The sequence below is a fragment of the Nomascus leucogenys genome, chromosome 20, assembly GCF_006542625.1.
Source record: "Nomascus leucogenys isolate Asia chromosome 20, Asia_NLE_v1, whole genome shotgun sequence".
NCBI classification, from domain to species: Eukaryota; Metazoa; Chordata; class Mammalia; order Primates; family Hylobatidae; genus Nomascus; species Nomascus leucogenys.
The window spans coordinates 38,505,101-38,530,143 of NC_044400.1; the positions used below are offsets into that span (position 1 = coordinate 38,505,101).

Below are 25,043 nucleotides of genomic sequence, written 5' to 3' on the forward strand. Positions count from 1 at the left end.
TCAGTGATAATCTTCAAGCCTGAATATATTCTTTCCACATTTCCGTCCAGCAGGCAAATAGTCATTGCCTATCTCTGGGGCATTTTTGTCACTCTGGCAAAGGCCCTTAATATGCATGAGTTCCTGCCTAAGTTGGGAATTTGCTGAAAGCTCAAGAGCTTTCTCTCTGCAGGTTAATCGGCAAATCAATTCAAAGAATGGCTTCCGTAATCACAGAACGCCTGTGGAAGGGCGCTCTCTATTTACTTCCTGGGAACACCTGTGCTGCTGTAAATTGAAAATGATCATGAATCGAATACGCCTTGATACCTACATTGGAATGAATTTTGGCCCAACACTTCAACCTGTAGATAAAGATGCCTGCTGTCTTGGAAAGTCATGCCAAGCAAGGGAACACCAGGGAGCTGTTTGGCTTTCATAGTGTGAGTTTTCTTCTCGCAATGATTATTTATTGGGCAGCAACTCTGCTGGGCAGAGGATGGAACCACAAACAAGGCAGTGGTTTGCCTTCCTGCTCACCACTGTTCTTGGTCTTTGGGGGAAATTAAATAAAATTGGGCCATAATTAAAGCAGTGGTAGGGTAGGTCTGTACCTTTCTTTAAAGGCCATTGTCTTTGCTATTGAATGAGGAAACATAAGAATTTTTGAAAATATTTTCTCCTAAATTCCAGGTTGCAGAAGACAGCGACGACAACCAAGGGGAATATTATCAGGTGTGGCCATGTGTTGTGAGGTCAGGGAGCTGGGGGAAGCATTTCTCTAGTCCCAGATACTGCTGCCTGCTGACTGATACCAGCAATTTCTCTTTCCAAGTTCTTGACTTGGCCAGGCATGGTGGCTCCTGCCTGTAATCCCAGCAGTTTGGGAGGCCAAAGAGGGCGGATCACTTGAGGTTGGGAGTTTGAGACTAGCTTGGCCAGTGTGGTGAAATCCTATCTCTACTAAAAATACCAAAAAAATTAGCCAGGTATGGTGGAGCGTGCCTGTAGTCCCAGCTACTTGGGAGGCTGAGGAAGGAGAATCGCTTGAACCTGGGAGGTGGAGGTTGCAGTGAGCCGAGATCATGCCACTGCACTCTAGCCTGGGTGACAGAGCAAGACTCCGTCTCAAACAAAGCAAAACAAATAAAAAACCACACACACACACAAAGTTGTTGACACTTGAATAAGGTGGTTCCCCAAAATATAACTACTCATAGCCTAACATTGACCAGAAGCCTCAATAACATAAATGTTGATCAATACATATTTTGTATGTTATGTGTATCATACACTGTATTCTTACAATAAAGTAAGCTAGAGAAAAGAAATGCTTTAAGAAAGTCATAAGGAAGAGAAAATAGATTTACTATTCATGGAGTGAAAGTGGCTCATCAGAAATGCCTTCATCCTCATCATCTTCGTGTTGAATAGTCTGAGAAGGATGATGAAGAGGAGGGATTGGTTTTACTGTCTCAGGGGTGACAGAGGCAGAAGAAAATCTTGATGTAAATGTTTATACCATGTTTTTCAAGTGTCAAACCATTTAAATTTAATGTGTTGTGATGGTTAATTTTATGGGTCAACATGGCTTGGCCACGGTGCCCAGATATTTGGTCAAACATTATTCTGGATGTTTCTGTGAAGGTAATTTTTGGATGAGATTAACATTTAAATCGGTGGACTTGGAGTAAAAAGGGTCACCCTCCATCATGTGAGTGGGTCTCTTCCGCAGTTGAAGGCCTTAATCAATGAAAGTCAGACCTCCCCTGAGCAAGGAGGACTTTTGCCAGCAGACTGCCTTTGGGCTCAAACTGCAACTCTTCTCTCATTCTTCAGCTTGCCGGCCTACCCTGTTAGATTTTGGACTTGCCAGTTTCCACAACTGCCTGAGCCAGTTCCTTAAAAGAAACCTCTCTCTGTGTTCACCCTGACTGTTACAAATGTCATGCTTACAAACATGTACACGCCTCTGCACTGCAGTAGGCATGACATTGCTGAAGCGCTGCCGTACAGCATGTTTACTCTTTAACATGTGTCCGTCATTTATCCCTTACTGAGAAAAAGTGTGAGAGCCTCTCCTGAGGCCTGCTTTGATAGCAGGGAGGGAGTCTCCTGGAGTCCTGAATGGGGGAAACACCTGCCTTTGAGTCAGGGATAGAGTTGGCTCAGAAGAGAGGAGTTGTTGGACATTTGGGTTGGTTCCAAGTCTGCTATTGTGAATAGTGCCGCAACAAACATACGTGTGCATGTGTCTTTATAGCAGCATGATTTATAGTCCTTTGGGTATATACCCAGTAATGGGATGGCTGGGTCAAATGGTATTTCTAGTTCTAGATCCCTGAGGAATCCCCACACTGACTTCCACAATGGTTGAACTAGTTTACAGTCCCACCAACAGTGTAAAAGTGTTCCTATTTCTCCACATCCTCTCCAGCACCTGTTGTTTCCTGACTTTTTAGGATTAAGAAAATGTGGCACGTATACACCATGGAATACTATGCAGCCATAAAAAATGATGAGTTCATGTCCTTTGTAGGGACATGGATGAAACTGGAAATCATCATTCTCAGTAGGCTATTGCAAGGACAAAAAACCAAACACCACATGTTCTCACTCATAGATGGGAATTGAACAATGAGAACTCATGGACACAGGAAGGGGAACATCACACTCCGGGGACTGTTGTGGGGTGGGGGGAGGGGGGAGGGACAGCATTAGGAGATATATCTAATGCTAAATGACGAGTTAATGGATGCAGCAAACCAACATGGCACATGGATACATATGTAACAAACCTGCACATTGTGCACATGTACCCTAAAATCTAAAGTATAATAATAAAAATAAATAAATAAAAAAATAGAAAAAAAAAAAAGGGGGGTTGGAGCTGAAGATTCGCTTTCATTTACTCAGCCTTCTTCCTCCATTTTGTCTTCAGAGGGAAAACCACACCTGCTCCTATTTGGTTACCTTAAATGTATTTTGTGAGTACCCAGTAAATAGTTGCTGAATGAGTTCCAGGGAACTGGGGGGTGGGGACAAAGTGGTAAAGTAACTGAGAGTAGCTGGTATGTTCTAGAGATGTTTGCCTCTGCAATCTTATTTAATCTTCTCATCCACGAGGATAGTCCTATTGTGATGCTCATGGACTCTGGGTTTGACTTCTGGCTCAGCTGCTTTTTGTGTGACTGGATAAATGGCTGAAGCTCTCTGTTCCTCTGTTTATGTGTAAGATGGGGATCATAATGTTAGTATAGTGAATAAGTTAGCATGGCGTAGTATAGTAAGATCTAAGTATCTGTCATGCCTGGCATATGGTAAGGGCTGTGTTGGTAGAAGTGGGGAAACCCTTTCTTAGAAGACAGCTTTTACTACCTGCATTTTCTAGATTTGATTGCCCAAAATGACATTGTTGCTTCAAGAAAAGTGAACAGTGATTTGACTGCATGTCTGCCTGATACTAAAGCCTGCTGAACCCCATATATTCTTTTACTACAGAAAAGAAAAAACAAACATATTTGAATGCCAGAGAGTTTTTAATAATTTCATTTGGCATCTCATGGTTTGGTACTTTATTTTGGATAAGCATTTGTTTGAAAATATATGTCTGGAATAAAAGATTAGACTTATGAGCCACCACAAATGCTGGCTAAAGCTCCGGAAGCTCAGTCTTCACCTTTGCCGTTCCACTCAGTCAGAAGGTCACGGTCAGCTTAGCTTTCTCTGTGGCCAGCATCACATTGTGAAATACTGGGTGATAAGATGAATGAGTGGGAAAAAAAAAAGAGCTCAGATGTAATGTACGCATGTTGATATTGGTGGGGTCTTATTTAACAGTTATTTATTGAGTTTTTGTTATGTGCTAGGCACTGATGCTAGAAGCTAGGGAGAAGACAAAAAAAAAAATTAAAAATAAAAAAAAGAAGGATAAGATGCAGTCCCTGAGATTGAGAAGCTTACAGTCTGGTCCAGTGTCTCCACTGGGGTTGATTTTGCCCCCAGGGAACATTTGGCAATGCCTGGAAACACTTGGGTTTCCACAATTGGAAGGTGGCGGTGTTGTCGATGTTAGAAGGGAGGGGGCTATGTTGCTGCTGGCATCTAGTGCATAAAGGCCAGGGATGCCCTAAATATTCAGTGGTACACAAGACAGCTCCCCACAATAAAGAATGATCCTGTCTAAAATGTTGATAGTGGTGAGATTGAGAAGCCCTGTGAGAGATGAAGCCTACACAGAGAAACTTAAATGACGATCTCAGGTGGTACCTAACTAGGAGCCACAGGGCAGGACTGACCATAGGTGCTTTGGGAACTGAAAGGAAGAGTAGATGGGAGTGGATTGCAATGGAAGTCTTCCTTTCCAGGCTGGAGGCAGAAATGCACAACGTGTCTGTGAGAACAGAGCAAGCGGAAGAACCTGGTGCAGCAGGAATTGGTGAAAGCTAAAGTAGTCAGGGTGGGGTCACTTATGGAAGACCTTGAAAGTGGGGGAAGATATAATGCTGAGGATGAGCAGTTGGCTGAAGCAGGCTTTTAGGGAAATGGGTATATGGGGTGAATCGAAGGAGACAGCTCAGAGCAGAGACTCTAGATTCAGGTTCAAATCCTGGCTCCCCACTTACTAGCCCTTTGTTGGTAAGGAGTAACCTCTGTGTGATTCAGATTCCTCATCTGTAAAACGGCATCTACTTCACAGGATCATTGTGAGGACTAAGTGAATTAATGCAAAATTACAGGTACGAGTTGATGAGGGCTTAGCCTTGCTTATTGGAAGCGTGTAGAAGAAGGAAAAAGCCAAGCCCTGTGAACAGACTGATAGATTGATGGCAGATCGAATACAAAGGGTGGGGCTCAGGACGAATCTAAGTTTTGTATGGTGGACTCATTCACAGACATGGGGAGATTGGAAAGGGGGAGTGACAGAATGGTTTTCTTACTAAGGATAGTGAGGAAGACGATAATTCTGGTTTGGGAAAAGGTAAGACAGAGGCCAAATTGGGGAAATAAAAATCCTTTTGCATCTATCACTAAAAGTTATGTACATGTAGAAAGCTATCAATCATAGAATGGGTACCTAACTATCAAATCACAGACCTATTTGATTTTCTGGGTTTTTCCTTTTCTTTATAAATTTAAGTTTTGAAATATTTCAAGCATACAGAAAAAAGTAGAAAATAACATAACTGGCTAGTGATTACTCAAGGATAAAGTGGCCATTATATACACTTTTTGGCTTTGATGATATTAAATAATTTGTTTATATTAAAACAGGAGGCTATATAGATGGTCAGAGCTCACCTTCCTGGACCATTTTCCAATGGCTTCGAGGCTGAGAACTGATTGCTCTGCTTGGCCTGTGGCCAAGTTGTTCTCTATCTTCAGTATCTATGAAGCCTCCCTACTACATAGACTCCTAAGGTCTTATCTTCCTTTATTTCAAGGACTTTTATGACGGAGTTATTCCTCTCTGGCCATACTGTTCACCACTTCCGATTGAACCTGCTTGTTCTGTTCCAAATACCATTTGCAAATTCCCATTACGAACGAATCGAGAACATCCTCTGAGCAAACCTATAATTTTGTGCTCTTTCAAACATATTCATTCATTCATTCATTCACTGGACAAATATTTATTGAATATTCATTGTGTCAAAAAGTGTTGTAGCTTCTTGGGATATAATAATTGTGAACAAAATAGACGTGCTTGTTTACATACTAGTGAAGGAGACAAACAGCAAAGAAAAAAAGGTAAATAAATTTCACAGCATGTTAGAAGGTGAGAAATACACCAAAAAAGAAAGAAAAAGTAGAGCAGAGTGAGGAACCTCAAAGTTAGGGGGTGCAGATGACCGTAATGTCAAATCAGGGAGCTATTCACTTAGAAGATGAGATCTGAGTGAAGACTTGGAGGGATTGGAGGGAGTTAAGAATGGAGGGAGGAGTGCTCTGGAAAAAACAAAAGCCAAGAATGTCTGGTGAGAGCAGGCCCTATGGCTCCAGCAGCAGCAGCATCGGGTGTGGCTGAGTGAGGTGAGCAGGAGCTTATTGCAGAGGAGATGAGAGGGAACAGGAGGCCAGATCATGGAGCATTTTATAGGCTCTAGTGGAACATGTAGCTATAACCCTGAGTGAAATGGGGAGCTATTGTGGGGTTCTCAGACAAGGAGTAACATGATCCGACTTAAGACTTAAATTACTCTGGCTGCTGTGCTGAGAAGAAAGCATAGTGGGAGGAGGAGAAGCAGGAAGAAGTTAGGAGGCTTTTGGTGTGAGCCAGGTGAGGTGATGGTGGCTTATCCATGGTGGTGATGGATGAGATGGGGAAAGCAATAAGAGAGAGAGAGAGTGTGTGTGTGTGTGTGTGTGTATGTGTGTGTGTGTGTTTTAAATTGTGTTGAAATATATATATCAAAAATTTACCGTTTTAACCATATTTGAGTGTACAGTTGAGCAGCATTAAGCACATTCACATTGTTAAAAACCATAACCATTCTCTATCTCTAAAACTTTTTCATCATCCCAAATGGAAACTCTTGAATAAACAGCCTTCTGTGTCCACAGGTTCCACATTCCTGGGTTCAACCAACTGTGGAACAAAAATATTTGAAAAAAAGGATGGTTGTGTCTGTATTGAACATGTACAGACATTTTTTTTGTCATTATTCCCTAAACAATATAGTGTAACAGTGATTTACATATCATTTACATTGTATTAGGTATTACAAGTAATCCAGAGATGACTTAAAGTATATGTGAGGAAGTGTGTAGGTTACATGCAAATATTATGTCATTTTATATAAGGATCTTAAGCATCTATGGATTTTGATATCTGTCGGGGGATCTGGAACCAATCTCCCATGGACACTGGGGAAGTCTGTATTTTTTAAAGGCACAGTCAGCAAACTTTCTTGATAAATTGGCCTGTGTGAGAGAGAGAGAGAGAGGAGTCAAGGATGACTAAGATTATTTACCTGAGCAACCGGAAAGACGGAATTTCTTTTGATGAGATGGAGAAGGGTGATAGAGCCCGTTTGGGGAGGGAGGAAGAAAAAGAGTTCAGACTTCATCTCCTGTTTACTTGAGGTATCTACTAGACATCCAAGTGGAGAATTTGAGAATGCATTTCGGTAGGTGAGTCTGGAGTTAATTAGTACTGGGCTAGGTGTGTGCATTTTGATGTCATCAGTTGATAGATAGTTTTTAAGCTGCAGGAGGGAATGGGATAATCAAAAGAGTGAATAAGACAAAGAAAAGAAGAAATCAAAAGCTTTGCAGGAAATCTAGCATTATTCAGAGGTCAGGGAGGTAGAGAACAAAGCAGCAAAAGAGACTGACAAGGAGCAAAGCCAAGGGATATGGTACCAATGCTGCCAAGAGAGAGGGTCAGTAACATGAAGACTTAGAGTTGACTTTGGATTTAGTGGTGCATGGGTCACTGGCGACCTTAACAACAGCAGGTTTTTTTTGTTTGTTTTGTTTTTTTTTTTTTTTTTAGAAGTGATAGAGATGACAGCCTGACTGTAATGGAAGGAGAGCAGTTGGAGACAGCAAGCAAAGAGCCTTATTTTTAGGGCCAGAGGACTGGCTCATGCCTTTAATCCCAGGACTTTGAGAGGCCTAGGTGGGCAGATCACTTGAGATCAGGAGTTTGAGACCAGCCTAGCCAACATGGTGAAACCCCATCTCTACTAAAAATACAAAAATCAGCCGGACATGGTGACAGGTGTCTGTAATCCCAGGTACTCTGGAGGCTGAGGCAGGAGAATTGCTTGAACCTGGGAGCCGGAGGTTGCGGTGAGTCAAGATGGCACCAATGCACTCCAGTCTGGGCGACCTCAGAGTGAGACTCGGTCTCAACCAAAAAAAAAAGAGACTTATTTCTAGATTTTACAATAAATAGGGAGAAAATCAGTGAAGAAAATAAGATCACGCGAAGTTTGTTTTGTTTTTAATAGCTGAAGTAACTGCATATATATATATATGTATATATGTATTTTATATATACATACATATATACGTATGTGTATATATACGTATATATGTATTTTAATAGCTGAAGTAACTGCATATATGTACATATATATGTATATATGTGTGTATGTATAGATACACACATATATACGTATATACATATATACATACATAAGTATATATACGTATATACATATATACATACATATGCATATATACGTATATATGTGTGCATATATACGTATATATGTGTACATATATACGTATATATATGTGTGTGTGTATATATATACATATATATAAAATATATGCTGATAATCCAGTAGAGAGGGGAAAAAATGGTGATATAGGAGAAGGAGGGAGTATTTTTAAAATTTTGAATTTGAATACCTCCAAGTGGGCTTGGGCACAACATTTTGCCACAGTCTACACTCTATTCTGACCTACTTCATTCATTTATGTAACCTACATTTGGTTTTGCATCCTCTGGCCTGGATAGATACAGATCTATTTGGGGCTCTAAAACAGCACTGGAATAAATTGGTTAAAATGTAAATAAGACCCATTCCTGCCAAAGTCAACAGAGTCCTTAAGTGCTAATGTGCCCTCTCTTCGAAGAGTGATTTTTTGGCAGTTTCCTCATCCCAGCAGACACAGCAAATGAAAATGGCAGTCAGAAGCAGCTGAAATCCAAACACCAAAGAACATGATGTAGTGTAGATTCTTGGGAATTAGTAATTTATTTTATTTTTGTCTCCAGAAGTAAGTCTTTGGGTGGACCATGGAAAATGAGTGATTTCTGGGTGCAGGAAAAGGAAGAGAGAAATGGAAGAAAAGGAAGAGAGAAATCGGGGGGAGCAATGAAACAGCAGTGGGTGCAAAGGTGAGTCCTTGCCTGGGCTTGGACTTGAACTGTATGTCCATGGTAGAGAAGAGAGGTTTCCCATTGGACCATCAGTGTGTCCATGGCTCAACAACTGAGCAATGGAGACGTCCAAATCAGAGAAAGGTAAGTAACTGATGTATGAATGTAGGTTTGGAAGATCAACTTCTTTGATAGGAAAGGAACTAATATGTACTGATAATGTGTAGGGATTAAATTTTGCAGCCAGCCTCCAAAATGGCTCAGTGTTCCCCACATTTTAGTATTCATTCCTCTCCATCCTAAACTTTATCTTGGAAACAAAAATCTGTAAGGGTTAGTTCAATGTCCTCCTAAGCCCTCTGGGTTCTGGTTGGATTATACCTGTTGGGAACCCTGGAATGAAGTTGTAATGAGGTTGTTGTGTCCCTAAACAGCAGATCATTCATCTCCTCAAAGTGATCTCTGCTCTATTTTACTCTCTCTCCCCATCCTGGTCCTTGTGAACCTAGGGATGGTGACAGTTCCACTACTGCTGGACCTGTGTTCCTGTGTATCTTTTGTGGTTTTCACTTCTTTGTAATTAGTCCCTTTATAAATAACCCTTCCAAAGTTAATCTAAGTATGTCATGTTTTCTCTTGTATCAGAAGTAGCTCTAGGAAGCAGATTCAGAGTTGGGTCTGGGATTTATTTGGTCATATATTTAGAGGTGCAGAAATACCCTCTGCTGGAGAAATAACTCAGTTATCAATTAATCAAATTGTCATTGGTACTGCTTGGGATAAAGGGCAAAGAGAGGACAAGATGCTGGCTTTATGGCATTTCAGGAAAACCCCAATAGGAGAATTGCAGCACAAACCCCTGGGAATATTTTCCATTTCAAAAGCATCTCCTGACTTGCTGCTGGTAAAGACTAAATGCTTAATCATGGATCATCAAATATTTATGTGATCCAAGCTGCTTGTCATGAGCTGGGTGTTATCTGATTCAATGGACTATGAAATTGGTCATGCGCACTAGTTTTCTCTCCTAATACAGAAGTGACATATATGAAAATGGACCCTAGCAGATCCAGAAGCTTCAAGAAAGCTTCATAAGCATGTGACATCTATTCACATTGTACCTGCTCTTTCTGCTTCTACTTCAGCTCACACCAGTGGCCTCTTGGGTAGTTCTCCAACAGCTTATGGGAGAAAATCTCTGGTTTGATTTACAGGAAGATCTGCGTCATAAATGTGTACCAACAGGAAATAGCCATTGTACTACAGCCTCATTCAGAGGTAGCCTGATAGATAGTGTTGAAATAAAGTCCTCCCAGAACTTCAGGAAACACATAAGTTTATTCACTTCATTAGGAAAAGAGACAGTCTGAGACACTGATCTACCTCGATTCATGGGCAATGGTAAAAACAAATTGGTCTGCCAATGGGAACTTGGAAGGAACAAAATTGGGAGATTGATGACAAGGAGATCTTGGGGAAAGGGATGTGGTTGAATTTCTTAGAACGGGGACAGAATAGGAAGATATAACCAGAGATTGACAAGATGACCGATGTTGTGGAGGGAGTTAGCTTTTTCTTAGTCTCACTGGTGCTTGTTCAATGGTCCCCGAATACCTTACCATGTGTCCCATAACTGCAAAGCAGCTGACTTGATAGAAGAATGGCCTTTTAAAGGCTCAGTTACTATCACATCTGGAAGACAACATCTTGCAAAGTTCAGGTAGGGTCCTGTAGGATACAATAAAGTCTTAAACCATCAGCAAATATGCTTTTGTTTTTCCATAGCCAGGATACATGAGTCTGGAAACAAAGCAGTGAAGATTGGAGCAGCCTCTCTCACCATTTCATCTAATAACGCACTGGAGTATGGTTGTTTACCTTCCCTGAGACTTTGGTTTTTGTAGGTTTGGAGATTCCATTGCCAAGAGAAGAATCCTTTTATTAGGGAATTTTGAAAGTTGAACTGCCCTCTGGCCACTATGGGATTCCTCGTACTACTGAATTTATAGGCCCTGAAGGGGGTCAATGTAGCTGGGATGATTATCCTGATTAACAGAGGAAAATTCGGTTGGTGCTTCACAATTACGGCAAAGAGGACTTTGTTTAAAAATTAGGGAATGCATTAGCTTTATTTCTTAATATTCTTAATAGTCCTGGTCAATGGAAAACTGTAGCAACCCCACAAAGACTAAACAAAAATCCAAATCCTACAGGAATGAATATTTGGGCACCTCCTCCAGCCAAGGTGTTGGCAGTGGCAAAGGGGAAATGGAATGGATAATGGAAGTGGGCATACATGATTTCCACTTGAGGATGGGCTGAGTGCAGTGACTCATGACTGTAATCCCAGCACTTTGGGAGGCCAAGGTGGGCGGATCACTTGAGGTCAGGGGTCCGAGACTAGCCTGGCCAACATGGTGAAATCCCATCTCTACTAAAAACTGCAAAAAATTAGCTGGGTGTGCTGGCACATGCCTGTAATCCCAGCTACTCAGGAGGCTGAGGCAGGAGAATCACTTGAACCTGGGAGGTAGAGGAGGTTGCAATGAACCAAGATGGCACCACTGCACTCCAGCCTGGCCGACGCAGTGAGACTCTGTCTAAAAAAAAAGGAAACAAAAAATGGATGCTGAGGGGTGGACAGTGCTGGATGTTTCCTGTCTGCCTCTCTCCCTGCTGGTCCACTCTCTGCCTTTCGCCAGCCTGCTCTTTGCTCCTGTGTGATTTACATACAACCATCTGGCTTCCTGCTGGGTTAGGCCAATGGAGAGCCCAACAAGGAGGGAGGAAGGAGAGTGGAGTAAGGATATTTATCCTCCTGATTTTCTTGCTATGAAGCAGGCTGTGTCCTTGGATGGATGATATGTGCTCTTTTCCAGGTGGCCTGGGCCACAGATACCCTCTCCTTCTAGGTTCTGGTAACCTTTCCTTCGCTCCTCACTTGGTTAGGTGTGGTGATGGCTCAGCTCTGGATTCCTGCACTATCCTTGTAGTTTTACTACACTCTGCCTACATCTCTATACTTCCTTTTATAAATAAATCCTTCTCAACATATCCCAGTTTGAGTATGCCTTCTGATTCTTGTTGGGATCCTGACTGATAATACTTACCTTTATGATCCAGGGAATTTAAATGATGTTATCTGAATGATGCTTCACCACGATCCTATTATAATCAACCTTCTTGATTACCCTCTTACTGTATCCCTGGTATTGGTCTGGGTGTTTTACATGAATCGATTCAATTAGTCCTCACCGTTGGCTTATGTGTTAGGCATCCTATTATTCTCATTTTACAGACGAGGAAACTGAAGCACAGAACATTTACTAGTTTACTCAAAGTCACAAAGTTAGGCATTTATAGGGCTTCTCAAAGGGAGTACATACTATTTACCTCAGTTTTACAGTTAGGAAAACTAAGACTTAGAGAAGTAAAGGGACTTAGCCAAGATGTAGTCAGCCAGGTGACTAGCGTTAAACCCCAGGTCTGTCTCCCCTCAAAGTGAATGCTCACCTCTAAGGTGCTCTGCTGCCTCCAGAATATTTTCAGATGTCAATATGAGTATGAGCTGATGGGGAAATGTAGGTTCTATGAAAATAAAATATCCTTTTGAAATTCGAAATTTATTTATGTTTTCTTTTTTTTTTTTTTTGACAGAGACTCACTCTGTCACCAGGGCTGGAGTGCAGTGATGCAATCTCAGCTCACTGCAGCCCCCATCTCCCAGGCTAAAGGGATCCTCCCACCTCAGCCTCCTGAGTATTGAAGACTACAGGCATGCACCACCATGCCTGGCTAATTTTTAAAAAAGTTTTTTGGGGTAGGCATGGGGTTCTGCAATGTTGCCCAGGCTGATCTCGAACTCCTGGGCTCAAGCGATCTGCCTGCTTCAGCCTCCCAAGGTGCTGGGATTAGAGGCATGAGCCACTACCCTTGGCTTATTTATGGTCTTTAAAAAGGAAAATCATCTCACTTAAATCAAATAAAGATGAAGCTTGACAATGAAAGTCTAGGCATAACCTAGACTTACTAGCTAGTTCTTTCTTCAAATATTCAGTTTATCTTTAAACTTATTCCATAGTAAGAGCATATGTTTTATGGAATACTATGCAGCCATAAAAACAAATGAGTTCATCTCCTTTGCAGGGACATGGATGAAGCTGAAAGCCATCATTCTCAGCAAACTAACACAGGAACAGAAAGCCCAACACTGCATGTTCTCACTCATAAGTGGGAGTTGAACAATGAGAATATATGGACACAGGGAGGGGAACATCACACACCGGGGCCTGTTGAGGGGTGGAAGGCAAGGGGAGGGAGAGCATTAGGACAAATACCTAATGCATGTGGGGCTTAAAACCTAGATGATGGTTTGATAGGTGCAGCAAACCACCATGGCACATATATATGCTTGTTCTGCACATGTATCCCAGAACTTAAAGTAAAATTAAAAAAAATAAAAAAATAAATACCAAAACCTAGATTCCTCCCCAGATAGTCTAATTTTTTTGTTCTGGGGTATGCAGGGTATGATCTGCACACCAGAATATTTTTAAAGCTCCTCAGATAATTCTAACATGCAGCTAATGTTTAGAACAATTTTTAATTACAATAAATAAATAAAAGAATAAAATCCCACTGAAATGTTGATGGAATTTTAAAAAACAGCCTATGTTTTAAACATTTTAATTTAAAAAATTATGACAGATCTAATTCAAAATCCCTGCTAAAAGATTTCCTAGGAGAACATCACTTTTGGAATCCTATTCTCTTGTACATTTGTTAGCGAATATTAGCCCTGACAAAGGTAAAAGAGAATACACTGGTCATTTATCACTCACAGACTGAGGAAATGCAAAAACCAGGCCAGAGGAGAAGAGCCTGAGAAGGGAAACCACACTGGCCAAGGTGCCAGAAACTTATTTTTTGCTTTAGTGACAGTTATTTGTCTTCCACTAGTGAAGGAAGGCACTATCGAGACTTTCATACGCTTTATAATAATTCGTATCACCCTTCCCTTGGAGACCCCCTCAATATCACGTGCTCATGGCTTTCTAACAGCTGAGAAATGATCTGCTTTTCAGATAACACCATCCAGTCGGTTTTCTGTTGCTGCTGTTGCTGTTCAGTGCAGAAGCGGTAAGTCTACTTCCGAGGGCAATTTCTTGAAAATTAATTAATTCCGTTTCTTTATTACCTATGGAGTCACCATGTCTCTTTGCACCTGCTGTTCTCTCTACCTGGGAACCTTCTCCCATTTTCTCCCTGTTGAATGCCTATTTGTTTACAGGTCTAGGTCAAATGTCAGGTCATCTGGGATCCTTTCCTGATCCTTTAGATTTAGTTGTTCATTCCATTGCATTCCCACCGTGTGCGGCATTGTTCTCCACTTAATTTTTATTTCGTGTATGTTGTTTATAGGTCTGTGCTCCAATACGTAATTTTTCCCTTTAAGGGCAAGAATCCTATCTTGGTTATCTATCTCCCCAAAACTATCGGTGTATCTTATACTTTGGTGGCAGTAAATGATTCTGTAAGAATTAAATCCAAGGCAGCATGTTAACAGAAAAAGCTAACATTTAACAGGAGCGTCCTGTATATCAGATACTATGCTAAAAGATTTATGTTTATTAACTCATCCAGTTCTCAAAACCACCTACTTTTTTTTTTTTTACAATCCCCATTTTACAGATGAGGAAAATTGAGGATTAGAGAGGTTACATTGCCTACCCAAGGCCACACTGTGAAATGGTGGAGCTGGGATTCAAACTCATGTTTCTAATCACTATACCATGTCTATTTATAACAAAAAGACACCATCAAATGAGGTAACACATCTAAAATGACAAACACTGAGCAAGTTTTCATTACAATGATTATAATTTTATGCCCCGAAGATGCACCAGACTCTACTGGGAATGTGACATGTTTTCTCAATTTTATTTTATGACAACTCTATGCTCTTAGCACCTCTAGTTCCTGGAGAAGGAAACTTAAGTTCTTAAAACTAGTAATTTGCCCAGGGAGATGGAGTTAGGAAGTCTTCTAAATGAAAATAGAGTTGGAAAGAGACCTGGATTTTTCTACTATTTCTGTGAAAATCTAGTGGATGTATAGATACCTTTTGTACAAATAATTATTTGTAATACGATTGCTTTTCAATATCAGACAAGTGAGAACACAGATAAGCCTGAGCACAGATGAAGAGCTTCCAGAAAAATACACCCAGCGTCGCAGGCCGTGGCTCAGCCAATTGTCAAATAAGAAGAAAGTGAGTATCATTTTGACAGGCAAGAGGGGAATGGAAAAGGTTGTCTTTTTAGAGTCTTCATTCATGAGGTGCTGTTTGTTGCCCAGAATCTAGTATCATGCTTGGCATAAAATAAGTGCTCAGTAATTCGTGAAGGAATGTTCTAGAAGAAAGTAAAAGGAAAAAGAAAAGACCAGTTAAAATAGGCTACTTATATTTAGAGGCAGAACTTGAAAATGGGCAATGAGTGGGAAAAAACATATTCTGGCTCTTGTCATTTTGAGGCTGAGATTAATTTTCTCTTCAGTGAGAAACAGCGTTCTTAGGAAGTATGGTAAACCCAAGCACAAACTGCCACCACATAAAAAGAAAAAGGCCATTTTTCTTCTTTTAAGGAGAAAAAAATCCTTAAAACAAAGTAAAACTATTGAAGAGGAGTACATCATCTTTTGAGAAGTTTGATATGAAAAAAATCCAGTAAAATGCTGGCAAGAGAACTTGTGATCTCAAAAGTGTACAAAATGATGAGTGTATTGCTGGATCCAAAAGGAGTTTTATAGTTAGTCCTTTTCTACATTTATCCCATCCTGGCTTCTGCCTTGGTGTAGCTGGATAAGAAAAGTGAGGCAGAAGGCAAATATGCTTTGTCCCTATATTTTTTAGTACAAATTATTAAAATGATAGTAAAACAACTCACTTCTTGGTTTTCACAGTCCAACACGGGCCGTGTGCAGCCGTCAAAACGAAAGCCACTGCCTCCCCTCCCACCCTCTGAGGTTGCTGAAGAGAAGATCCAAGTCAAGGCACTTTATGATTTTCTGCCCAGAGAACCCTGTAATTTAGCCTTAAGGAGAGCAGAAGAATACCTGATACTGGAGAAATACAATCCTCACTGGTGGAAGGCAAGAGACCGTTTGGGGTAAGACACTTACATGACTTAGTCAGTATCCAATTCTTCCAACATAAAGAAGACTATTTAGTGACTCAGGCTTTTAACTCTTTCCTCTGCATGAAGTGGAATCTGTCCCCTCTCCCCCAACATATGTGAGACAATGAGAGAACAGTGATTTCAGGCAGAGTCTCAGAACCAGATACACCTGGCTTCACATCCTCATGCTGCCGCTTACTATTGTGTGTCCCTGGGCAAGTCACTTACCGTCTCTGAGTTTTTGTTTCTTTATTTGTACAATGGAAATAATAGTTCTGACAATGTAGGTTCTTATTCTAATTTGTGCTTTCATTTGGGAATTTGTCGGTTTTTTCCTGTTAAGCTCTAAGGTAAGAAAGAAATAGTATTTTATTCACTTTTAAGTTTCAACAATGACTAGTTTTGAAAGCAAACGTTGCAGTCGCTGCTGAATTAGATTGGAAAGAAAAAAGGCCCTGGGATGCAGACAGGTTTCATTGTGTCAATTGCAACGGATGGTTAATGCCTGACTGGAGTCCTGAGTTGAGAAAAATTCTGAGGAATATCTGGACTTCCTGAGAGAGAAGGCTGGCATTTATTTCTGGTATTTGCCAAGATTTGGAGATTTTTAGTATCTAAGTATTACAAGCATGTAAATTACATACCTCTCCAACTACATTTTCTCAATGACGTGGCTCTCTTCACAGTTCTCAACATGTGATGGAGAATTTTCAGCGGAAAAAGAGGCATTAGTAGGTTCAGGACTGTGTAATTAGCCACACCTGCGGGTGTACTGTTGCCATGCCTCGGACTTAAAAATCGAATTTTTTATTTCACTGTAAGTGAATAGAGTTTTTTAAAATGTATAGTATGCACACATTAATGTCAAAATTCTGCTTTGCCACTACCTCCAAACCCAAGTGTCTCCCCAAAAGTAAATACTATTATCCATTTTCAGGTTATTTTCAATGCACTTACATGCACATATCAAAATATATGGTCTTGTTTGTAGAATTCATTTACCTAAATCTTATCATACTTTATGCATGGTTCTGCAACCTACTTTTATTTCTCAATAATATGTCCTGGAGATCTTTTTGTAATTTCAAGTGTTGGTTAAGGAATAGGAAAAGTGAGACTTCCACCATGCTGATAGGTGCATAAGTTGGTATATCTTCCTCTGAGGACAATTTGTTGCATATCCTGAAAGATGCACATATCCTGTGACTTAGCAATTCCGCTCTTTGCTATCTATCTTTGAGAAATATTCTTCTGTACAAGAAGGCTTGTTCAAGGATTTCTTTACAGCACTGCTTCTACTAGCGAAGTAGCTAAACTAGAATACCTATACTATGGAATACTCCTCAGCAATTGAAAAGAATGAAGTCAATGTGTTTGTAATTGCTGTGTTTTTAACATAGTCACTATGATACCAGATGATCATTTAAGTGCCCCCTTTTCTCTCTGAAAAGATTGTGGGGTCATAAAACCTCTTAAACTACTCACATTACAAGTTGGGATCTTAATACATTTCTTGTACAGAGATTTTTGTTGAGTTAGAATTAAAAAAACTTTTTTTTCTCCTTTTAACAATTTAATCAGTAAAATGAATTTGATTTCCCCCTACATCCTTGAGGTTTTAAAAGGATTGTTGCCATGATAATGCCACAAACATGCCAAGCATTTTGATTTTTGCTTTTTCTTTTGTTGTAGGAATGAAGGCTTAATCCCAAGCAACTATGTGACTGAAAACAAAATAACTAATTTAGAAATATATGAGTAAGTCTTCTCCAAAATATAACCTATGAAAATCAGGGACATTTTGGCAGCTTGTAAGTATAGATACTGTTTTGGGTCTGTAGAAGGAAGAGAAAGTAACACATTTGACAGCATTAATAATAAAGAGACGTTTGATCCTGATTATGGTTGATTCAGAAACTTCTTTTTCTTAAACTTATTTTTGTTCTGTTTTGTATAGCCACTTTTTCTGTTTTAACAGTGACAGACTGAAACCAAACACTCATCTGGCACTTATTTTACTATATATCTTAACTGGAAAATTTACTTTAAAAAATGACATTAAATTTTCAAGGAGTGGTAAATTGGACTTAACCATATAGATAAATTAGTATATTTGGGCTTATGTTTTTATATGTTTTAGAAATAGCTGAAGATAAGAACTAGGCTAATGCTGTAGTTTGGAAGAACTGTTTGGCATGTTCACTAGAGTTCCGCCTGAAATCTATTTTTGTTACAATTACAGATTTGGAAGATGGAGGAAATCTTAGCAATCACTTTTTTAGCCCCTCATTTTGCAGATGAGAAGATTGATAGATTACAGGTAGAGAGCGGCAGAACTGAGACTAGTCATATTTTTTTATAAATTTAGATTTTCAGTTTGAGCATCTCCCCCTACCTTCATTCCGCTTGGGCACTCATCTTAAAATTAGCATATGCTTCCACCAGGTGGCAGTAGGTAATATGCATTGAGGCGTTAAGACAAGTGCTTCTCTGAGAACCAGGCAGCAAATACAATTGAATGAGAGAATCTCCTTGGTTGGTCTTGCTGCTAATAAAGCCCACCTGGAGGCCTAACTCAGTACATCTCTCCTAAAACAAATTCGAATTCAAAAACTTTGGTGAATAATGTAGACTATTGGAGGAGAGAAGGAGATGACTTCAGGACACATGACTCATCTTCATTACTCTATGAGATTTTTCCAGTAGCTATTTCTGTTCTCTCTCCAGTCACTCTCCTCAGTTCCATCATAGGGTCCCTTCTGTCATTTCCCACCTTCACTTGGCCTCGTGTCTCTATTGGAGCCATTTAGCCCTTCCCAAGATTCGAATCTCCAGTAAATCAAAGTCCTCAGGTGACTGAACCCACCTTCCTTAGAAAACAGTTCCAAAGTGCTCACTTTGGCAGAACATATACTAAAATTGGAATGATACAGAGAAGATTAGCATGGCAATTTTTAAAAACTGAAAACAAAAGAGGCCAGGCATGGTGGCTCACGCCTGTAACCCTAGCACTTTGGGAGACTGAGGTGGGAGAATTGCTGGAGCTCAGGAGTCCAAGACCGTCCTGGGCAACATAGTGAGACCCTATCTCTATAAACAAAGGACAGAAAAAAAAAAACAAAACAGTTCCACAGCTATCTATTCAAGAGCATGTCCTCATGAGGTCTCACTGCTATCCTGAGCTGAAGCTGACCAACAAAAACAGGCCTCTTGCAAGGCCAGGTCAGAGATTTTGCATGTATTTACAGATATTATATGAAAATCTCTTGCTCAGAAAACTTAGAAAAATGAGACTTTTTTTCATATAATTTGGATTTTACAGGCGATTAAAGGAGACATTTGTGAAGGTAGCTAACACAGCGCCTGGTGGTTAGTGAATGGCCACTCACTACCTAGGAATGTTACTTTCCACCCTTTCGTTATTCATTACTTTGCTCATTGATTACCCTGTTTGGACAAGGCCTAGGCTCTGGCTATAACAACCTGTTTATACTGTGGATGTTGGATCATCTAAATTAAACTACTCTGGGGTTACAGCTGCTACCTCATTTCCTTGGGCCTTGATTTAAATATGCGTTTTTTTAAAAAAATCATCCTTTTTAAAATGACTCAAATTATGAGAAAATCATTTTTCATTTTATTGCTGTTTTTAAAAACAGCTTTATTAATATGTAGATAAAATAGCTATCATTATTGATCACTGAAATTTATTGATCACTTACTATGTGCCAAGCACTGTTCTAATGACTGTACAAAAGTTACTGCCCTAGGTTGAAGTACTAGAGCATGTGTATAGAAATGGGAGCAACCTGGGTCCAAATCCTGGCATCAGCACGGACTAGTGCGTTGGTTCTGGGCAGAGTTACCTGATGTCTCTAAACCTCTGAATGATCTGAAAAGCAGAGACAATAATACCTATTCTATCTATTACATAATAAATGTTCAATACATTCTAGTGATTATTATTATTTCATGAACTATGAAACTAACAGAAAAAACATTTACAGTTTGGGCTACCTTGTCTAGTATTTACAGGCGTTCAACACTCCTTCCTTACTTCAGTCCTCAGATCACCTTATTTGTTCCATCTGTATTTATTGTACACTTACGATGTACCAGATACAACAACTTGAAATATACAGAGTTATGGAACTTACAGTTCTTGGGTAAAAACAGACATTAAACAACCCTAAGTCCACAAATAAATGTACAATTTTATTTATTTATTTATTTATTTTTGAGACGGAGTCTCACTCTGTCACCCAGGCTGGAGTGCAGTGGTGTGATCTCGGCTCACTGCAAGCTCCGCCTCCCGGGTTCACGCCATTCTCCTGCCTCAGCCTCCCGAGTAGCTGGGACTACAGGCGCCCGCCACCACGCCCGGCTAATTTTTTGTATTTTTAGTAGAGACGGGGTTTCACGGTGTTAGCCAGGATGATCTTAATCTCCTAACCTCGTGATCCGCCCGCCTCTACCTCCCAAAGTGCTGGGATTACAGGCGTGAGCCACCGCGCCCGGTCCATAAATGTACAATTTTAAATCTTAGTGTTATGACACACTGGAGCCTGGGGCGGGGGGTGGGGCGAGGGCGGCAGGGGGAGGGAGAGCATCAGGAAGAATAGCTAATGGATGCTGGGCTTAATCCTAGGTGATGAGTTGATTTGTGCAGCAAACCACTGTGGCACACATCTACCTATGTAACAAACCTGAATATCCTGCACATGTACCCTGGAACTTAAAATAAAAATTGAAGAAAAAATATAAAATAAACTGTAGTGTTTTGAAGGAACAGTATCGGACACTGGAAGAAAACAGGGCAGGGGATGTAATTTAGATAGGGGATGTTGGGTTGGCTCTGAGGAAGTGACTTGAGGTCTAAAGGTGGTAGCAGGTAGTGTGTGTTGGGGGGAGGGTGGGGTATGGTGGAAGGAATGCTGTGTCAATGTGGAGTTCTGATATTTCAGGGGAACCTTTGTGCATAGAAAGATTTATGGCTACTTTAAGTGAATATCCGAATTATCAACATTACAATGTAAAAACCTAGTTTTCAGAAAGTCCTCAAATTCAACTTGTAAAATTTGGTATACTATAAATCTAAAGAAGTAAGAACAATCAGCTTAATTCCAACTCAACATACTAGATATCCTTAAACAATCAGTCCTATTTATAAGCTCAGTTAATTAAATTTTTGGAAACTTTTAATTTGCATTAATAAACTGAATAAATTCAGTTTTCTTCCAAAGTACTTCACATGCCTGACAGGGCAAATTTACAATTGTAATAAGCCCTATGCAAGTCTTTAAATGATCCTGGAAATCTAATAAACTAAACTTACAAATGTGGAAAATCAAGTTCTTTTAACTGTACAAATATCATTTTAAAAACAAGTCAAATTATCTTCAACTTCAGATAACAAGTTTAAAATTAATTATGCCCTTTAAATCAGAGGCAAAAATCTAATATGCCAGATTCTCTTAAAATAATAGATATTTTAAATACCAAACATTGATTATTCCTGAACTTTACAGAAGCATGAGTTTCATTTATCTCATTATCTCTACACGGAATCCTTAATCTTCTCACAGTTAGAAAGTCGTTTACTAAGAGAAGCAGATTTACCTTCTCAGATCTAATGGGGTTTCTAGATCAAAAATTCAAGAACACAATACCGTTTACTTATTGATCAGAAATCTAAGATTGGGACGTGAGACCAGAGGTGTTCACATAACGTACAGGATGTTTCTACTCACCCATAGCTGGACGTGCTGGATTTAAAAAAAAATGTCAGTAGGATTCCTGTCCCTAACTCCTTCGTACACATCGTTTGGTCTTAGTTGTAATCAGTGTTGTCTAGGTCTAAGAGTTGTCTAAGAGTTACAGTTTTACTTACATATTAAAAAAACCCTTCTAACTTTTATAATCTGATTCAAATAGATGAAATTCTAAAATACTGTGCTCTTGCCTCCTCTAGGTTCCATTCGTTCAATCTCTTTCCTGCCTGATAGAATTCCGAATTATTTTAAAAGATCTTGGATTTGTCACATACTTCTATCTGGCAATATTAGATTAAGTTTATAACCTTCTTAAAAATCTTGTTTTTGAGTGCTTGCTTCGGCAGCACATATACTAAAAATTGGAACAATACAGAGAAGATTAGCATGTTCCCTGTGCAAGGATGACACACAAATTCATGAAGCATTAAAATATTTTTTAAAGTCTTGTTTTGAAATGAAAGCCTTTCAGTTTTCCTTTCTCTCTCTTTTGTTCTACCATTTTTTCTTTCTCCTTCCTGTACAACATTTGCTTACTGACTAGGTATTATCATATCAAACTGTATGTTTAGCTTACAGTATTAGTTAATTTTGTTTACTGTGTGTACTTCTGATATTCTAAAGTCATTTAACTACATGTTTCATGCAGAGAAAAACAGCATGATTGGGGGCAGAAAAGGGGTTGGTGAATCTGAGGAAGGAAGTAATTCCGATGAGACTGAAGCTTAGTGAGTGAGGGGAGACTCAGGAGAGAGATGGGGTGGGAGGGGGTGTTAGAGGCAAGTTCATGTATTGGTTGTTCCATGTATTCTGTTTTTTGATTTTTTAAAAATTTTATTTTAGATCTAGAGGGTACACGTGCAAGTTTTTTTTTTTAACAACAGTATATTGTGTAATGGTGGGTATTGGGTTTCTGGTGTACCCATCACCCAAATAGTGAACATTTTATCCAGTAAGTCATTTTTCAACTCTCACCCCTTTTCCATCCTCCCTGCTTTGAGAGTCCCCAGTGTCCATTATTTCCATCTCTATGGCTATGTGTTCCCCCTGTTATCTCCCACTTGTAAGTGAGGACATCTACTAACTACTGACTATACTATGACGTAATGTACTTAGGAGTGTCAGAAAAGTAAGAATAGGCTTTAATTTTTGGAAGGGGTAACAAAGCGCCTATAAAAGCATGTAAATAGGAAGTTTCTGAGAGGAAAGACAGAAATGAGTATTTTTTTAGTTTGTCTGTCAAAACTCAGTGTTTGTTCAAGATGATTTACCACATACCTTTCATGGAAATTTACAAGAAGTTAAATCATTCATAATGATATACTAAGTGTATATTGGAAGCTGAATTGAGATATGATAGAATAAACTAGATATTGGCTTGAAAATAAAGTTATATTAAACTTAATTAACCCACAATAGTATATTATTGTTTATCTGAATTTAACAAAACACTCAACTTCCTAAGCTCAGTTCTGAAGTAAGTTCTTAAAAATGAAGAAAATGAAGCAATTTTTTTCTAAAAAAAAATTGAATATAAAATTTAAAAATCATTTTTATTGCTTTTACAGGTGGTACCATAGAAACATTACCAGAAATCAGGCGGAATGTCTATTGAGACAAGAGGTAATTCAATGTATTTGCGGACGTTTTCAAAATTTCTGAGAAGTACTTATAAAGACTTTAACCAACTAAAAAAGTATATTATTTCTTGTCTTTTCTAGTTCTAAAATATCATTACATCCCAACTATATATTTTATGTGAAGTTGTAAACCAGATATATTTGTATTAGATCACGTTTTCCATCAACTTTCATTATAATTTCAGAAATATGTTTCTCCTGAAAGGGTTTCAGCTCCAACATGTGCAGACTCCTGCATTCACTCCAAGGTGCATTCTGCCAGTGGAGTCTCTCTCTCTCTCTCTAATATATATTATCTATATTATTATCTATTAATATTATAATATCATTATAATTAATTTAATAATAATATTATATATTAATTGTAATATTAATTATATAATATAATTATAATACAATTATAATTAATATAATATTAATAAATAATAATTAATAATATAATTAATTATAATACATTAATATAATATATAATATATAAAATAATCTATATATTATATATAATATATTATATATATTATATGTATAATAAAATATAATATATAATATATATATATTTTTGAGACATGGTCTAGCTCTGTCACCCGGGCTGAAGTGCAGTGGCTCGATCACAGCTGACTGAAGTCTTGACCTCCTGGGCTTAAAGCTATCCTCCCATCTCAGCCCTCTGAGTAGCTGGGACTACAGGCGTGCCACCATGCCTGGCTAGTTTCTTTGTATTTTTTATAGAGACAGGGTTTTGCCATGCTGCCCAACTTGTCTTGAACTACTGAGCTCAAGTGATCAGCCCTGCTTGGCCTCCCAAAGTGCTGAGATTACGGGTGTGAGCCACCACGCCCAGTCTGGAGTCCTGTATTTGAGTTGCTCATTATAACCTTTGCATCAAAGGCAATCAAGTATAAACTCGATCCTCAGGAACTTAGGTTAGACTTATTAAAAACACAAACAAAGAAAAATACATACTGCTGCAGTTTCTTTGTTCTTTGGAAACAAAGGAAAGAGTAGAATAGCCAAAATATGAAACTCAGATCAAGACTGCTCATTTAGGTCAAACCAAAACAAAGCTGCCTATAGTTTTAATTTCCAACTGTCAGTGAACATTAACTGTGGGTAAAAGTAGAGTCAGAACAAGAAACTAGGTAAGAGTATGTGTGTCATTTTGCTCTGCTCTTGGATATTGAGGAAATCTAGAAATGCGAAGGAGAAAGAATCAGTTCTGTAACTCAAAACTCAATGCCAGTAATGGCTCAGGGTACAATGAAGACCCACTTCATAGCAGGGGCTATAGGCAGAGAATGAGGGACACAGGCCCATCCTCAGGTCACCATGGATGGAGGTTGGACAGGCCTCACTTGCTTGGAGGAAACTGAGTGTGGCAGAAAATATGCTATCTTCCTGGTGTGGTCACAGCAAATGGCCTTTTGTAAGGTGACATTAATAGGTCCAACATGGAGAAATAAAATGTTACGACAGAACGAGAGAAGGAAAGTCCCAGAGGAGGTCCACAGTTAGCACACTGGTCACAGGTAATCTGGCCCAAATCACTGGGCTGTGCAGATTCAGTATAAGAGCTTCTGCATCTGACAAGAAGCCAGACAAGGCAAGGGTCTCATCTCTTTTCAGAGACTTGAACAGGGAA

The 25,043-nt window shown here is 39.3% G+C and overlaps 1 protein-coding gene, 1 non-coding gene and 1 pseudogene across 2 annotated transcripts in view; all 3 read left to right on the forward strand.

The window, feature by feature from the left end:
* TXK (TXK tyrosine kinase) overlaps window positions 1-25,043 on the forward strand; it is a 68,683-nt gene that overhangs the window by 6,709 nt on the left and 36,931 nt on the right. The window contains exons 2-6 of the mRNA XM_003258425.3: window positions 13,903-13,957; window positions 14,987-15,089; window positions 15,782-15,987; window positions 17,689-17,754; window positions 23,336-23,390. Of these exons, the coding sequence (XP_003258473.1) occupies window positions 13,903-13,957; window positions 14,987-15,089; window positions 15,782-15,987; window positions 17,689-17,754; window positions 23,336-23,390 (485 nt within the window). The remainder of the gene's footprint in view (window positions 1-13,902; window positions 13,958-14,986; window positions 15,090-15,781; window positions 15,988-17,688; window positions 17,755-23,335; window positions 23,391-25,043) is intronic.
* LOC115832007 lies at window positions 18,886-18,945 on the forward strand (annotated as a pseudogene).
* LOC115831984 lies at window positions 22,099-22,206 on the forward strand. Its single transcript, XR_004027461.1, has one exon. It is a non-coding gene; the product is annotated as a U6 spliceosomal RNA (small nuclear RNA).